Below are 18015 nucleotides of genomic sequence, written 5' to 3' on the forward strand. Positions count from 1 at the left end.
AACTGGCAAAACTTCTGGGGAGAAGCCATGCTAAAGGCAAAAAAAAAAAAAAAAGTTATTTAGTGTCCTTCAAATAGCATTGAGTAAATAAATAATTTGCAAAAAAACCCCACCCCAACCCAGTGAAGCATATAAACTGAACCGAGCGCAATCTGTCCCTCGCCGCTGGGACGCGAGGCCCCGGGGTGGTGGCAGTGGCCGGGCGAGGAGCCCCTGGGGCGGCCGGCGGAGCCGCGATTTCGTGCTGCAGCGACCACCTCGCCACCGGCAGCGGCCCCCTGCCTCCCTACGAACGGCGGGCAGGCCCGCCGGCCGGACCGCCTCCCGCACGGGGCGGGCGCTGGCCCCGGCCACGGAGCAGGCGCACAGTTCGGGGCCCGCGGCAGGGAACCATGGCGGCCGTGGTGCGGGGGGCGCGGTGCGGCGTCCGTGGCGGTGTCGCGGCCTGCTTCTCTGGCACCGCGCGGGTAAGGCGCTCCTACTCTGGTGGGGCCGAGAGTAGTCGGCCGGCGCCTACGGGTGTGCTCCGCGACCCGCTCCCCCGGGGCTGTCTGGGCGCACTTGTCCCCTCAGAGGGCACGGCGGGGACTTGCGAGCGGTGCTGCCCGTCGGGCCGACGCCGCCCCCACCCCCCCGCCCCGCAACCGAAGCGGTGTCGAGGGGCGGCCCAGGCTTGAGTGGGGCTCCGGCTGCTGCAGTTTGGGGAAGCAGCCAAAACATCTGCCGAGGGTGCGGACGACCCCCGGTTCTCCTCGGTTCCCGGCGCAGCCCGCGCTGTCCCTGTCCGCCACGGAGCCCTCGCAGAGGTGCGGCCTGTGCTCCCCGGGACAGAGCCCCCTGCCCCGCCGCGGGGCGGTTGCCATTTCTCTCCCGTTTCGGTAGAGGCTCTGGAGGCCTTGTTACCGCCCTTTGATCCTGATAGCAAAGTTATGCAGTGCCATTTAGGTGAAATGGTTTGAATGTTGCCGTCTGTCCAAGCAGTGCCACGGCTGATTAGTGTGGGTGTTGCAGGAGGCCGTTTCTAGTGAGTTCTGCCCAAGCACAGTGCTTCTTACTGGCGAGTGTTTGTGTACTTCCGAGAGGGCCTTCTGCGGTAATTTCAGGATTCACTTCCAGCCCCTGGGTGAGGGTGGTTTTTTGGGTTGTTCGTGCTTGGGGGGTGGGGTGGGGTGTTAAAGCTGTTTCCTGGCTTCTTTATATGTCTGTTTACACCTGAGGTTTAACTTAAAACCTTGACCTTAAATAGTGGAATGATTAAATTGAGCGGATCCTGTCACAGAAGCCACTTGTGCAAGCTCGTAATGAGATGATAGCAGTCTCATGAGAAGATTGCTGAATTATACCAACTTTACTGGCTGCTTGATACCACTACAGTATTTCATTAGTCTTGGTGCAGTCTTCCTGCCTGCCCCTGCTGTGGCCTCATCTTCCTCCCCCAAGCAGGGGGAAAGCTACTTGCACGGTTTCTGTAGTGGTGAGCAAGAGGAGTGAGCTGTGTCCATCACTAACAGAGCACCTGATCAGGGAGACTCAGTACTGCGTAGGGATTATCCCCGGTTACCTCCTTACTGGAGGAAGAGGGAGTCCAAATGCCGTCTTGGTTTGCATGAGCTGAAGTTCTCCAGGGGGAGGAGCCCTTCTCTCTCCCTGCATACCTGAAGAGGGAGGAGATGAGTAGGGGACTACTAAGAAAGACCCAAAAGAGAATCTTCACACTCCCCTTTCCTGGAGGTTTAATAGTATTCTGGTACTCCGTGAAAATACACAAGTTTTTTTTTCGCTGGGAGAATTAAAAAAAAAAAAAAATCGTCAGTATTTTACAGACATTTGGTGGCAGATCTGATCCGTAGGATTTTTTTATTTCAGAAAAATGTTGTGACATTCTTTGGATTTTCCATTTGGTCTGCTTGTGTTCCTTAGAACCACCATCTTTCGTTTATTTTTTTCTTTGTGAGAAGCTGTGGTGTCCAAGTTCCAGAAAGAATCCCTAAAGTACACATTTAATATAAATGCTGTGGGACTTGCTGCACTGCTTTACTTTTGTGATAATTTTAGCTTTAGTTTAAGCTTTACTGTCTTAATTTTTTTCTACATAATGCCCACAACTCTTCTTCACTCTTAGCTTTTGTTTCATCATTTCTTTGGAACATCAGCTCCATTAAATGGACAGTGTAATTCCATGATTATTCTCTGTTTTCACTTGTTACTCATATGCAAATGTATTATCACACAGAAGGATTCATATGCACACTTTCTCAGGCCAGCTTTAAGCTCTGCGAAATCCCCATCCCTGTGCATTATAGCTGCGGCATGTACAGATTATGCATAAAGTACAGTACATATATGAATCCGAAACCCAAATCCTGCTGGGAATCTGTAATTAGTTGGTAATGGTTTTCCACACACTTTAGTAAAAGTGACAGACGTATGAGTAACTAACTTTCAAAATAACAAAAATCATGATTAAAATATTTTTTCAATAGTTCTTTAGTTGCAATAGAACATCTAAAAATAGCTCAGGTGCTTTCCTAGTCTATTATTAGCATTTATGTGAAGGTCCGTGTGTTTTAGTATAATACAATGTAATTGTTCTTACATTCAGTTTATAATAAGGCAGTTATGGTTGTTAACCTCTGCTGTCATCAGAAAATCTAATCTTGTGTAACAGTCCTATATACAGAAATGAGAAAAAACTAACTTTCCTCCTTTTTTTTTCTTTTTTTTTTTTTCCCCAGTTTTTCAGCCGTGGGCCAAATGTGCTGCATCAAGACAGCAATGCACCCCAAGCTGCATTCTTTTCACCTCTTCAGAAAGTGATGTTGCCACCAAATACCTTTCAAGGGAAAGTGGCCTTTATAACTGGTGGAGGTACTGGGATTGGCAAAGGGATGACAACAGCTTTGTCCAGTTTAGGAGCCCAGTGTGTTATAGCAAGCCGGTAAATATTAATGGATGTTTTAGAGCTTTCATTTAGTACTGAGTGCTGAACAGATCTGTTTTCTTCTTCATAATCGATCTTGTTTTCTTCTTCATAAAATGGGTAAATTTATTCTATTTACTCTGTTTCAGTACACTTTTAAATTATAATGTCATATTGCAAATACCAGAAACTTGCAGATCCATCTACAAGTGTCTAATGGTGTAACCAGCAGTAGGAAGAAATAAACTAAACACACTTCCATGAAATGGCAGCAAAATAAACAACCTAGAATATTAGACATAAATTCAGACAAAGCCTAATACAGAACACAAAATTGAAATGGCCATTGTTGAACATTTTGAATGTATTATTGCAGGTGTTCTTGATACAGATTTGAATTGAAGTAAAGAATTAAAGCCATTCCTCCTAATTCTTGTGACTTTAAAAACAGCCCTGATTTTCTCTTAATGAAGATGATCTTTATACATTTCTCTTAAGTAGCACTACAGTAAAGACTAGAAAAACAATCTCATTTTTAATCAAAATAAACAACACAAGTGTCGTGACAGTTGTCCAAATGGTGGTTTATATATTTAGTTTTAAATCTGAATATGCGTGTACCTTCTAAAATACTAGTAGAGTAGTAGCTAAAACTAAGTTTGTTATGATCATGTACTCGGAATGAAAATATTTTTTTCTAGCTTACCATGTTTAGCTTAAGATAGTCTTTTATTGTAGTCACCTCTGAGTTGCTTTCAAGTAGCAGTAACCAGAAATTACTTAGATTTAAATAGTTTTCTTTCAGAAAGTTAGTGGCTAAGTATAGTTTCTATCTTAAAGCTCAATTTTCATGAAAATCGGCAACACGCATGTGCACACACACATATTAAATGGTATTTTAAGGTTTAGCTCATATTTGCTAAGAAAAAATCACCAGATTTTATTAATCTGAATTGTAATTGCATTTAATTGAAATTTAGTGACATTGTATACTTATTTCTAGGAAGCTTGATGTTTTGAAAGGAACAGCAGAAGAAATTTCTTCTAAAACAGGGAATAAGGTAAATTTTTACAGAATTGTGAATATGTTAGTTATTATGCTTTAAATGATTATAGGATTTTTATGCATTTATGTGCTTCTGTGGGCTTGTTTAATTTATAAGTGATACGCGTTTGAAGTCTTACAGCTGCCTTTCTGTTATTATATAGGTTCATGCCATCCAGTGTGATGTGAGAGATCCAGTTTCAGTTAAGAATGCTGTTGCTGAAATAATCAAAGTGGCAGGACATCCTGATGTAAGTGTTCTAGTGAAAGGAAAGAACTTTAGTCTTCATTACTGAAAATACTCTGTATAGTAGGCATGAAGAAAATGACTGATAGAAAGTTAATGGAATCTAAAGAGACACTAGACAAAATGTGGCTGTACTTCAAGATAAAGCTAACATTCACAGTTAGACTGGTTACTGTCTTCCTGTGGTTCTCAAAATGCTTAGCGGCCAAATAGACAAAACGTTGTTGTCCTTACTCTAAGGACTAACAGTTTCTTTGTAAACAGTGGGACAATTATGATGGGGTTCTTTGAGTTAAGTGAGTGGAATATTGCTGTTAAATCCTCCTGAAAAGGTGACTTACTTGTGTTGGTACTGAATTACACCTGTTGCTTATTAACAGAATGTTTCACAAATTAGAAATGGAAGTAATCATAAACATCTTCTTTGGTTCTTGCTTAGCTTATTAAAATACACAAAGAAGGTTGCAAATTGAAAACTAAATTCTCATAAAATCAAGAAAAAAATCTTCAGTCAAGCTAAGCATCTGGTTTTTAATAGTTTGTCACAAAATACAGAGCTCTCTACATCAGACTGTTGCTTTGAGAAGGGTGGTCTGGAGGAGTCTGAGCAATGATAGGCACCAAACTCTGATTTGATCGTGAGAAACAATTCAGATTCTGCTAGCTGATAGAAAGTGTGATGAGAGTGTTAACATCTATGTAAAGGATAGTCAGTGAGATTTAAACTGTTTACTGTAGATTTATAAGTGTCATCTGTGTGATGTAGACACTTTGCATTCACCAATAGCTTCCTGTGGACGTGGAAAAGTACCTGCTGAATTCTAAATGTGCTAAGAAGTGGAGAAACTATTTCTCGCAGCTGTTTGCTGTAACAGTGTTCTAAAATAAGACAGTTTACTGTCCTGATTTTGTAGACAAGATATTTTGACTGCTAGTTAGTGCAGTTTTTGGTCAAAGCACGTCTGTCACCATGATCTCCAGGTTTTAAGTGCATGTAGAGAGGGAGGAGACTTCTTCCTATATATTATGTTTTTAGTACACCAGTAATTTTCTGAATAAATACTTCCCATGACTTGTTCTTTACAAGCATTTCCTTTCTCTTTAATTTCACATATTCTGTGTGTTTAAGAGAGACTGCAGAGTAAATTGAATATTCAGTTCTTTTTGTCTGGTTTTTGTCTTAGTGACAGACATGGCATGTAAGTTTATGAATACTGCAAGCCTGAGTGTCACTGCCACTGTGCATTTAAGGTGAGGTCTCAAAGGTAGAAGTTAATGGCAGTATCATATTCCTTCTATCTTTGTTTTGTTCATTCTGTCCCCAAGACTGTTACACCCAATTAGAAAGCAGTCATTCTTTTGTCATATGGATTGTTTGGGCATCATATGTATCTACATACCTCAAAGACTGTATCATGCAGTCTTTACTTCACTAGTTTTATTATTGTGTCTTTGCTGTATTTATTCAGTGATTCAAGTAACCTCGTCAGTATCTTGAGGTGTTTGGATTTTATTTTTTCTACAGACTGTAGGGAGGCCTTTAAATTGTATTTGCCACCTATATGTATAATTTATGGCTGTTGTATTGTATTTGTTTTCTATTCATGCAATATGTACTGTGCTGTGTTTTGTTACTGAAAATTCTAATGTCTTAATTTAGCCCAGAACTTCTTCAGGACAAAGACTTGGTTTTATGTGCAAACCTCCATGAATCTAGGTACTATTCCATAAGTAATACACTGTTTTATTGCTTCAGTACATTATATTATTATTAAATACACAAGATCTGGCCACATAAGTTTTGGTTTAAAAACTGCTTATGTGATGCTTATTCCCCGTAAAAATATATATCTAACTGCTAGCTTGAAGGGCTAAGCACAAGATATATCGAAAGTATCCTCTACCTAATTATTGTAAGTAGAAAGGCAACAAGTGACAGATACATCTATTTGAAAAAGGTTTTGTACTAGTTGCTTGCAGTTCACTAAATCGTAATATTCTGTTTGTCATGACTGATTAGACTTCCTGTTATGCAACAGTCAGCTAATCCAGACTTTAGTCGTCAGGTTACCTGAACTTATTTTGCTTTTATTCCCATGCATCCATTACATTAAATATGATATGTTATCTTGACACTCGGTGGGAACAAATTTTTCTGTTAGGATGCACCTCAGACACTATGGAAAATAGCAACTTAAGTCACCCTCTACATTTAAAGTTCCTCAGTACTAGACTAGTAACTACAGCAGTTTGGAAATACAGCTCATTTTCTGTTACTGATACATATCTATGCTGCAGATGTTAAAATTTCTGATGGATTATTTTCTCTCTCCCCTCCTCCGGTACCTCGTTTGATGAGGATATTTTTACTTTTCTACCTGGAAACACTAAGAAGTTCCTTCTAAATTCTTTGCTTTTCTCTCAGGAAGAGTTGGTTTTAGTTAACTCTTAGGTTTTCCTTCATGTGTTTCAGGTTGTGATAAACAACGCAGCTGGAAACTTTATTTCCCCTTCTGAACGACTTTCTGCTAACGCATGGAAAACAATAACTGATATTGTGCTTAACGGTACCGCTTTTGTAACTCTGGAAATCGGAAAGGAGCTCATTAAAGTACAAAAAGGTATCTTAAGATAAATGGTAACTAAGCATTTTGACATAGTATTATTACTTCCTTGCCTTGCTATTATTATAGCCAGTTTTGAGAGTTTGGAAAGAAACACAATCTTTAACATTCTACATATTTTCTAGAAAGAAACTTCATTTTCGGTAAAGCCATACTTAAATATCACACAGTGGAACTGGCTAGCAATTACTTCATTGTAGAATCTGCCCTTAAAATTGGACCCAGAGGCCAGGAGGTTGAATATAAAAATCTGATTGCAGAGTTTGTACTAATAAATGGTTTTTAAAATTTAAAAAATAAGGCTTTGTTTAAAACCTATGCTGTTATTTCTCAAAAGAGAAGACTCTTTTGAGTCTTCTATATCTATGTTGGTTTCATTGAGCAACTGAACATGTGGCATTTACTTAAATGAACAGCAAGTCAGGATATCGCTTTGAATTTTCCTCCTACACGTCAATAAATAAAATTCACAGCTGTGTTATATGACTAATTGCACTAGAGAATATTACCTTTGAGGTAATTTGAAAAAGAATTTCAAAATTGAAATCAGTGTTAGGTTTTATTTTCTTGGGTATAATTCTTAGTTCTAGACTACCTAGAATTTTAATCCAATATTTTAGCTTTACCTTAAAAATACGGTAGTTTTTTGATGTACTATTTAGCTAAAGATTTACTTAACCAGATTATTGCCTTTAAGGGAAAGATACCGTATGCTCTTCTGTGTTATATTATAGATATATACAAAGAACTGCTTTCATTTTACATTATCTTCTAGTTATGAATTGAAAAACATTGAGCTTATTTTTTTAATCAGAATGATATAATCTCAAATAGCGTTTAAAAGCAGTGAGGTATATTATGGTTTTCCATGTGCCCTCACTTCTGAATCATGTTTTCTAGGTACAGCCACTGTGTTGAAATAATCCTTTTGTGCACTGTATTTCTCTAACTCCTGAATTAGTTGAATTTCTTCAAAACTCCTCTCCAAAAAGTACTCAGTGGGTTTATACTATTTAATGATAACAATATAAAGTTGTTTCAGTAAGTCTGTAACAGTTTTGGTCAGTTGACAAGGTATTTCCCACATATATTTTAGCAGCACATGCAAAAATCCTTTCTAGTCATTCTAGTGCTAATATTACCGCATTAAAAACCCATCCCCAACTTTGACTTACTGTATTGGTATGACTTTATGGCCTGCCAAATGCATGCAGTGTCTCCCTATAGTAATGTGAAATACAGCTTTAAAAATGCCTTTGTCTCTGCTGCTGTTGAAGGAAAAACTACTTCCCTTGCTTCCACCCTCAAATTTGGCAAAATCCAGAAGTCATTCACCTTCATGTTGTCTCTCTTCCTCTCACTTCTAAGCTTCCAAAACGTGAATTTCTTTTGCTATTACTTGCATGCCTTCTTTCTAGGGGATTGCATCTGTGAGTAAGACTTTTTATTTAAGGCTTTCTTTAAGATGTATTTTTGCAAGTAAATCAAGTGTACCTGTTTGTCCTGTCATTCTCCACCTTCATTTTCTTTTTACTTGCTTGTTTTTAAGTTTGAGCAGAGACCTTAGTTTCTGAAGTGATGGAGATGCTACCCAATGCAAATATTTTAGAACAGTCTGTGAGGATGCTATACATCTGACAGTTCCTAGAACACTGGCACATCCTTTAGGTCTGCCGTATGATCTGTGTTAAACCTAATTTAGTAAACAATAAAAGTGCTCTGCTTTCAGACTCTTAGGTTTGTACTGGTATTTAAAAGGGATTTGTAATCTGCTAGTGTGTTATTTATGCACTAAAGTTTTACAAAATGAGAGGAATTAATTGGTTAGATATTGTCCATTTTATGATTATAGGCTTTAAAAATAAAAATTGTGCATGAACTGAAGTGTACTTTAAACTTCAGAGCTGTAAAGTTATCAGTCATTCTTGCTTCTGTGTTAGGTTCACCCAACTCACCTCTATTTAACCTGTATTTTAAAAATTCTATGGTTTAATTCTGCAAAATGTATAATTAACAATCAGCTCTAGATAACTTCAAAGTTGTTCTGTGTTTTTTTGCCTGTGTTGATATTTCTTTTCAAAGTCTCTCGCCGAAGACTATTTTTATAAACAGGGTCCCTGGTTTCTGGATATCTGCTGGCATTTCTGTCAGTGCTTGTTTATGGTTCCCTTTAGTTTCTCTTATGTAACATTACTGTAATTTTTTAATTGAGTCTCTACTTCATCGTCACATACGTTCTATAAGTAACATATTGTTTTAGAAATATCCCTTGGGTAGCTATTCTAATTAAATTATTTTTAAAATACAGTAAGTAGAACAGTTATTTTAGATACTGTGGCGTAAGTAGTGAGCTATTGTCCCTTGTCCTCCATTTCCAAGTTAGAGTAAGTTCATGCTAGTCATTGATCAGACAATTAGAATTTGCAGGCTTCTATAAAAAAGAGATTAAATAAACAGTTGCAGTTTCCATTATTTTCCATAACATTTTTGCTAAATCTGTCATAAAATTTAACATGTAAAAGAAAGCAGTCTTTTTATAATACAGTTTGTTGTGATACTAATGGGATAAAGTTATGCAGGTTAACTTTGTTGTAAGCTCTACTGTAGAAAAAGCTTCTGAAAATTTCTTAAAAAACCTCTTCTTTTTTTTCTGCATAAACTTTAACTCAAGGCCTAAACTGTGTCATTTTAAGATTATGCCAAATCTAATTGTTCATGCTGATTTTTTCTATTTTATGGGGTTTTTTTCAGCCAGGAATTGAGGAAATTAGGGCAAATTACCTGGTTAGTGACCACTAGGCTAGTGCACCTTCTAAAAAGACACTGTAAGATCTTAGGCCTTCATTCCACTTAGACTGATTTGCACACGTAATTCATTATCAGTAGAAGTCTGAGGGTTTAGACCTTTGGAGCCTAATCAATAGCTATTTACACTTACATGGAATAACTGTTAACATTCATGGAGAAGAGGGAACTGAAATAAAAGGCTTGAAAGCAAGGTTTCCAAGACTAGATTTTTAAAATATCTTTTTACAACCCAGGGTGAAATGGCATCCCTAGCACTTGAGCTGCAAACTTCTGTACCACTGAGGTTGCTTTTACCTTAAGTTCAGAGTTCGATCTTCGTGCATTTTTTGTTTGTTTGATGTGCGTGGGGTTTTTAATGTTTTTGCAACTTCCAGGAGCAGCGTTCCTGGCTATTACGACAATTTATGCAGAGAGTGGTTCAGGATTTGTGTTGCCAAGCGCCTCTGCCAAAGCTGGTGTAGAAGCAATGAGCAAGTGAGTAATGTAACAAAATGTGTGTTCTGCTTTTCACATCTTTGAGGTAGGTTAATTGATCTATAAAAATGGAGCTAGTTGGTATAGTCCTCCTGTTTCACTGTATCATAAAAGAACCTCCCAGCCTCCAGTATCCTAGCAAGAAAATAGTATTCTGTCACCTTCTTAAAGAAGGAAGTATTAACTGCTATTATTATGACGATTTTTATCACGAGGATGAGTAGATGATTTTTATCACAAGGATGAGATAAGGGTAAGTGGAACTACTTTTGGCAATAGCAAGTTCTAAAATTTCAGTTACAGAGTTTCGATAATCAGATTCTCTTGCATTCTTATAGGCGAGCCAGCACTTAAAGACAGTTATTAGGGCAACTGTTCGAGGTCTATAGTGCCTTCCACTTTCTTTTGTTTCAGGAAAAGATGTGCTTGTATTTGGATGGAGTATACTGTTGCTTCACCTATCTAGTTTCATAAAGAAATGTTTCCTGTCACTATTTTAAATTAAGGTCTGCAGTTATACTTAATTCAGAACAGTATCATGTGATGTATCCATGTTACTCAGCAAACAAAAGGATTTCTATCATTATTAACTATAGGGCAATCCTTCATAGCAAATAGATCCTCCTCTGCACTTCAGCAGAAGGAATTTAGGCAGCCTTTTAGTAACTAGAATTCTTTATCCAGAAAAAAATGAGGGAATAAGTGATGGTCTTGTTTTCTGTTCTGTAGAGCTGTAACTGAAGTGTGTACTTTTCAGAGACTTTGACCCAGCTAATTCATTCACTGTAGTAGATGATCTACCTGAAGTACTGCTTATGCAGAGAAAATGTTGCCATAAAGCAAAATTATTCTACTGGTCCGATTTTAGAATGTAACCTCTGCTTAGTGTTATTTCAACACATCTAATGCGAGAGCTATATTGAAAACGTTAGGAATGTATACTTGTGGGATAATCTAAATTACCAGAGAAAGGTGGTAGCCTAACAGTTGTTTGTCAAGGAGTTTAGGTGCCAAAATCATGTGTATAATTTGCGAGGGAGAAAGAATTGCTTCTTAATGTTGCTTTATCTATGATGCATCTATTAAATCAGTATTCCTCTGTTTATGAATGTGATTTTTTTTCTTCTCTGAAATGTTTTTATTAAGAACAAAAAAACCCCCTTAAGTAGAAATGTCTGTTTCAGGAAAATCCTAGTATTTACACATTTGATTCAGTTTTGAATACTTTTTTTTGCTGAATAGCATTGTGTTTAAAATACTGATGCGTTCTGTTAATGAATTTTAGGTCTCTTGCAGCTGAATGGGGTAAATATGGCATGAGATTCAATGTGATTCAACCAGGTCCAATAAAAACAAAGGTACATAGCATGAAGTGAAACACAGCCTTGAATATGCTTTGTAGTACAGACTTAACTTTAAGATAGTCTAACCTCTTCTATGACTGTTAAATTCAAGTATGATTTCCTTGGTAGTCACGACTGTGCTGGAATATTGAACACACTACCTCTCAATTCTTTTGTAAAATAGAATTTCTTGAACTTCTGAAACCTGCTACTGTCCCTTCTACTACACTAATATAAATGAAACCTTTTTTTAGTGTTTTAAAGAAACGATACATCAAAATATTTAATGTTGCTTCTTACCAACTGTACATACCTAGGTTGTCAAGTGAAGTGAATTCTTAGACTTGTTGGAGTGTCTATTTCTGCCTGAACTCCTAATTCATAAACAAAACAACTCATCAATTCCAAAATTTCAGAATCTCTTTTAGGTATATGAGAAGAGAATTTCACTAGTTTTTGTTAAAAATCACAAAACTAGAAAGAGAAAAATAAGTCAGGAAGGAAATGTGAAGCTTTGATATGAGTGAAAAGGACTGGAGGGTTTGAAGGAAGTAATCCAGACCAGCTGGAACAGGAAAAAAAAAAGAAAGTAGTCCTGCAAGAGGGGAGAGGAGGATCCGTTTCACATTGAATCAAAATATTACAATTATGAGCAGTAACAGCTAATAATGGTATTACTACTGCCTGTAAAATGTTTCACAGTTGGTTTTGCTGTTGTTTTGGGGGTAGGGGTACAGGGTTGCTGCTTTTTTTTTTCTTTCTTTCTTTCTTTTTTTCCTCCTCTTGTCAGTATTAGATGCTACATTGGACAACTCAGTTTTCCCTTTTTTGACTGTAAAGAAAGGTAAATGCAGTATCAGCAGGGTTATAAGAATGTTGAAACAACATGACAGATCAGACCACAAGTCCTCCAGGCCTTGTATCTGGTGAATTTTTAGGCAAGAGTAGAAGAAAAATATTTCATGACATTTCTTCTTTGTCTCCAGCCTCTGGCAGTCTATGGCCCAAGGAGTTTGATACAGTTGGTATCTCTTCATATTGTAGTCATCTTGATGGATTTTCTTCTTCCATTAGTTTGTCGTGCTCCTTTTGAATCTGTATAAACTTTTGGCATCCACTATATCATGTGGCAAGATAACTTTGATTTATAGATTCTTATAATTTTTGGCAAGTTAACTGCTTTAAATGTCAATATTGCTACCTCCCCTTAATGTTTCTGATTTAACCTAATAGTGTATATCCCACTTGAGATACTGTGTGTTCTTGATAAAGTACTACATTTGTCATACTGGTTCCAAGTTAAAATTTCCCTGAAAGCATAAAAAGGCAGATAGGCTTTACTTAAAACAGCATATTGCAAAATCGAGGCTTTCTGTGTTATGGGCTACATCCATGTCTTTAAGAAACACTGTTGTGAGTCATGATAGGAAAAGAAAAAAGTGTACAAGTGCAATACCATTAAGCTTATAAACTGGCATTTAAAAACATGGCAATACAAGACTTAAATGGCATGATTACAGCCATGATTACATAAATTACAGTGTGCTTTAACTCTCATAACTGAAGTAACTTAACATAAATATTACTAACACATTTCTGATTTTGTCTGAGGAGGTTGTTTCCTTGTGGAGGAGCCAGGAAGAGCAAAAAACCTCTTCTATTTCCCATGCCATTCTAAGCTATTCAAATACTAGAACTTCCAGTGACTTAGTTTAGTTCTAGCCATTGATGCAATTTAACTGAACTTGATATTTTTTTTCTTTCCAGGTTTACTTACTCTATGTCACGTATGATTTATTTCTGTCACTTTCCTGCTCCTCTTCTCCCCTCTTTCCTCTCCCCTGTCCATGCAGCAATTTTGAGTCTTGCTTATTTCCTCAAATGTTTATCAAGGGTGTTTGGGAAACAAAGATTTCGTAGATAGATGGTGGGTGACTGTCCCAAACATGTTAAATTCCAGCTTATATTCCTCAGTAGATGCCTATCAGTGCAACAGGGATAAACTGTTTTTTGTTTCCCACTTTTTTCTTTTTCATCCTACTGACAAACAGGCTGTAGACTGTTTGTTCACAAACGTTAACTTCCATATTGTTTATGTGGAGTCAAATCTCTGTTGGATTTCAATTTCTAATGTAGTTATTCTTTTTTTTTTTTTTTTTTTAAATGTTTCTCTTAATTCTCAGGGTGCTTTTAGCCGTCTTGACCCAACAGGCTCATTTGAGAAAAACATGATTGAGAGGATTCCCTGTGGTCGTCTGGGAACTGTAGAAGAAATTGCAAATCTTGCTGCCTATTTCTGCAGTGACTATGCAAGCTGGGTTAATGGAGCAGTGAGTTTTGGTTGATGTTGTTTATACAATTAAACTGATGATGGTCTGAGTTTTGCTGATACTTTTTAAAGCCCTGGTTTCAGAAATGCAACAAAACCAGTTACTTTGAAATTCTGTACCAGGATTATCAACCTTTTAATTGTAATGCATAGTAGTTAGTACCTTTAAAAAGAACTTCTAAAAGTGATTGAATTACATTATTTTGAGCATGGGTTTTTCTGATCCAAATCAATAAAAATTACTTTCACAATTCATAAGAAAGGAATGCTATAGAAAGCTTACTATTATTAAATACACTGTTTATGCTTTTTCTAGGTTATTAGAATGGATGGTGGAGAATATGTTTCTATGGCAGGAGAATTCAATGATTTGAAGAAGGTATTCAATTCCTTGCTTGCTGTTTTACATTCAGACAAATACTTAGATTTGTAATTATTATGTGGAATTCCAATAAAATGCTTTTTTCTTTTATTAGGTTACCAAAGAGCAGTGGGATGTGATCGAAGCAATGATTAGAAAAACAAAAGGCTCTTGAAGTACCTAACTGTATGGTGGAGTTCTTTGGAAATGAACCATGACTTTTTCATTAATATTTAGAAATAACCAATTGAGAAATAGCCTTCAAAGTATTTTGTATGCTAGTTTCAATAAGATATTTTGAAATTGTCATATTTTGAATATAGCATGTATATTTTTCCCAATCTACAATCTAATCTGTTGCCACTAGTGAACAATGGATGTTCACTGAAATTTTAATTGGTTTTTAGATTATGTCTTATATAGCCATGCTGTGGTCTACAATTAGCTGCTTTTTTTTTTTTTAATATTTTGGAGGGGTGGTTTGTTCCTCAGATACATGCAAGTGTCTCTTAATATTGTAATTCAAATAGCATTTCAGGACTACCATAACTGAATATGATTGCTAATCTGAGGAAAAACTAAGAAATGAAGTCCTAATCTTCACACTTCAGTAATAAGTCCTAAACTTGCAAATAACAGAGTTTCAAGTTATCGGCAGGACTACATACACGGAGATAGGATGTAACTCCTGTGGTTACTTACAAAATCTTGAAATGCATAACCATCTTGGTCTCATCTTCTGCTGACATTTCCAGTCTGTTAATTATCTTATCCTGAACTTCAAAAATGGCATTTAAGGACTAGCAGTGCCTTTCTAAGGAGCTTACTCTTTGTCATGATTAAGTTAATGTTCTTGAAAATGAGAAAACAAAATAATCATCTGCTATTAATGTGTGTGTGACTAGGGCAGTCTCTCCATAAAAAATGGTTTACTTAAGACTAGTAAAGGACATCAGTAAATTGGGACTGAAAGCGCTGAAACCTCATTGTTTCATTTGTATTCACAGACTGGTACTAAAGAAGCTTTAAGATGTCATTACTTCTGAATCTAGTCAGTTTATCCATCCCAAATAAGCAGGTGATTAAAGAAAAACCCAAACCAACCAAACAAAACCAAGCAAGCAATGTTTATTGCTGTCCCTCTTTTAGTATTAATACATTTTCCAGATTAAGGAGTTGCCAGTTGTTTGTCCCCCCTGCTTCAAATGGTGGATGGAATTCTTCAAAGAAATTAACAGGCTCTGGCCTTTACAACCTGAAATCCATGCCTTTTTTTTTTTTTTTTTTAAATTTAAACCAAGCTCCAGACTCTCCACACATACAAGCATGGACATAGCTGTATGTGCTTTGAAATTGATGCAGTGATTTGAGAGTCAGGAATATAGAAGCAATTCAAGGATGTCCTCCTTCAAGTGCTGGCATTGCTTTACCCACACTTCAGGCCATGCTTACATATGCCAGCATCTGACTTTTGAAATCATTTGATTGCCTTAATACGAAGCTGAAGCAAGCTAGTATATGTTCTGCTGAAAGGGTGGATTATATTAGTGCAGGCTTCCATGTGCCAGCTTTCCCTTGAGAGTGGTGGTCCTGTGGGGGATTGAACAGCATCTGTGCCACTGATAATAAAACAAAGCAAATGTGTTTATCATAGCAGCCTTCAAGGTGTCTCTTGAATGTAATGTAAAGCTTTTTTATAGCATCTTGGGTTTTGGTCGGTCTACTGTCAAGATCAAATTCTGACATGATATCCATGTCTTTTCCCCAAAAAGTGATCTAATTGGGAAGTTAGGCTCATATATATTGTTCTTTGCTCACTGTTCTTTGCTTGTTGTCCTTTGCATATACTTACATTTTCTCTTTGTGTGGGACACTGTTGCATATATGGCTTTGACACTTGAAAAAAAAGTTTCAGAAAAAAAATTCAAAGGTATGTTTGTGAGCTGTGGTATGATCAAGTATTTCTCTGTGGTATTTAGTAAGGTATCCTCTGGAGATGGGCTATCAATAAAAAATAAGTTCCCACTGCTCTCTTGCATCCATGGGTGTGTACAACTTCTGCTATAGGAAAGTTTGTCATGTGGTTGAAGTATAGGACAGAGATAGAAGATAACCATGTTCTGTGTCCAACATTGTCACAGACTTCGTGTGACCTTAAGTTATTTCTTTTGCATCTGAACAGCAGTGCAGGTGCACTTTGCAGCATTCCCTCAGGAACTGGTCATCTGAAGCAGGGAGACTGGCACATTCCTTTTAGCTCACAAAACATAGGTCCTCGGTGGGGCACAGGTGGCAAAGATCAAGAAAAGAGGCACAGTTCCAGTCTCAACATTAAGTTAGGATCAAGTCTATACTTGGCTTTGGAGGCTGGGAAGCACCGCCGGCTGCCACATATTCTTAATCCATCTCCCCTGCATATGAAATAATAGTAACAATACTACTTTTTTTTTTTAATCTTGCATACTCTTTTTTATCTTCCTATGTATTATTTAATGTATTTTTTAGATAGTGGAAGCAGAGGCGTTTTTTAGTGGGGGAAGGGTGAGATGAAAAAGGAAGGGCAGAGGAGAAAAGGGGGATAAGCCTAGCCCAGCTACAATTATTTTTTTCCAAATATTTCAGCAATTGGTACCGCAGTGCTTGGATGTAGTGCCTACTGATACAGTAAATGCCAGAAATCCATTATGTGGCTTTAAACACACAGACCCACTATTCTTTGGCTTAACCACCATTATAATACTGCTTTGCCTGCGTATGTCCTTTGTTTAGAAAGTAAACTTTTTGGAGCTCAGTTCAAAAACGTTTCTCTTCCACAGCAAAAGGCAGTGGGCTCCTATGCAAAAGTGCTTAAAGAATTTCAAGTGCTTTCGTAGTTTAAAATGAATACTGCTTCCTGACATGAAATTAAGATCTTTGTCTTTCCTTCATTGCTTTACTCATCAGAGAGATTCAGGCCAACTTTGCATCTAGGAGAAACTCAATTTGATTCGTAGTGAACCTTTCAGGGACTGAAGTTCTTTTCTGAACCATCAGAGTTACTGGAACATGTCCTTTAAGGGTGGGTTTTTTTGCTTTATTTGATAAGGTCAGAATATTGAAGGGAGGCCTCTTAAAGCCTGTCTTGTAAATAGATAGCGGATATTTATTCAATAACAGAACATTTATCACTTACAGAAGCAGGTATTGCTTCCGAAGTATCTTCTTCTACCTGTTCACTGTCCATAGCTAAATTAATTATTAATTGTAAAGTGACAACAAAACATTTTTAAAACATACATTATTCAGTGATAGAACCAGAAAGCACATTTTAAATTTTAATGAGCAACTATAATAAGAATAGTGTCTATTTTCTTACCTATACCAATGACATCCATTTCAAACTATGCCAAGATAGTTGCTTTTAGATTCTGAACATTTTGTCTTGACAAGATGTATACAGTGTATTGATGCAGGTTTTAGAAATGGCATATAATGTTTTAAAGAGTTATGTGTTACAGTGTAGTTTATAAAATATTTCCTAGTATATAGACTTAACTAAGTGAAAAAAACTTAACTCTGATCTAGCCGTCCACTTCTGCAGGAGAATAGAATAGTCTGGCTTGGATTCATTTCCTTCATTAAAAAAGTTGTTAGACTTGTTAGGGACAGGAGAGGAACATTACTATGAAGAGGTGAACCTTGAACATCTCAAGTTTATGTTTTACCTAAATACAATTTAATTGTTTGTTACTAAAGTAGCAACACATGACATCTGAACTCAGGGAAAGAACAAGAGAAAGTAGCTTTGTAGTGACTACCTAACCCAGGGAGTGTCTGGCTGGGCTTGGAATTTCCAAAAGAACCTGTTCCTAAAGGCTCATGAGG

General features: G+C 37.2%; 1 protein-coding gene across 3 annotated transcripts; it reads left to right on the forward strand.

The window, feature by feature from the left end:
* The first annotated feature begins 366 nt into the window (after nt 1-366).
* On the forward strand, nt 367-16189 carry DECR1 (2,4-dienoyl-CoA reductase 1). Of its 3 annotated transcripts, none has more exons than XM_052786941.1 (10): nt 367-467; nt 2736-2938; nt 3924-3981; nt 4130-4216; nt 6686-6833; nt 10019-10118; nt 11404-11476; nt 13645-13791; nt 14107-14169; nt 14267-16189. In XM_052786941.1, exons 1-10 carry the CDS (start codon nt 393-395, stop codon nt 14324-14326), a joined length of 1014 nt encoding a protein of 337 aa, XP_052642901.1. In that variant the 5' UTR covers nt 367-392; the 3' UTR covers nt 14327-16189. The 3 variants fall into 3 exon arrangements, with proteins under 3 accessions (XP_052642901.1, XP_052642902.1, XP_052642903.1); XM_052786942.1 differs by lacking the exon at nt 367-467 and adding an exon at nt 708-1123; XM_052786943.1 differs by lacking the exon at nt 367-467 and adding an exon at nt 708-1093.
* The last annotated feature ends 1826 nt before the right edge of the window (nt 16190-18015 follow it).

This window comes from Harpia harpyja, chromosome 5 (assembly GCF_026419915.1).
Source record: "Harpia harpyja isolate bHarHar1 chromosome 5, bHarHar1 primary haplotype, whole genome shotgun sequence".
Taxonomy (NCBI): domain Eukaryota; kingdom Metazoa; phylum Chordata; class Aves; order Accipitriformes; family Accipitridae; genus Harpia; species Harpia harpyja.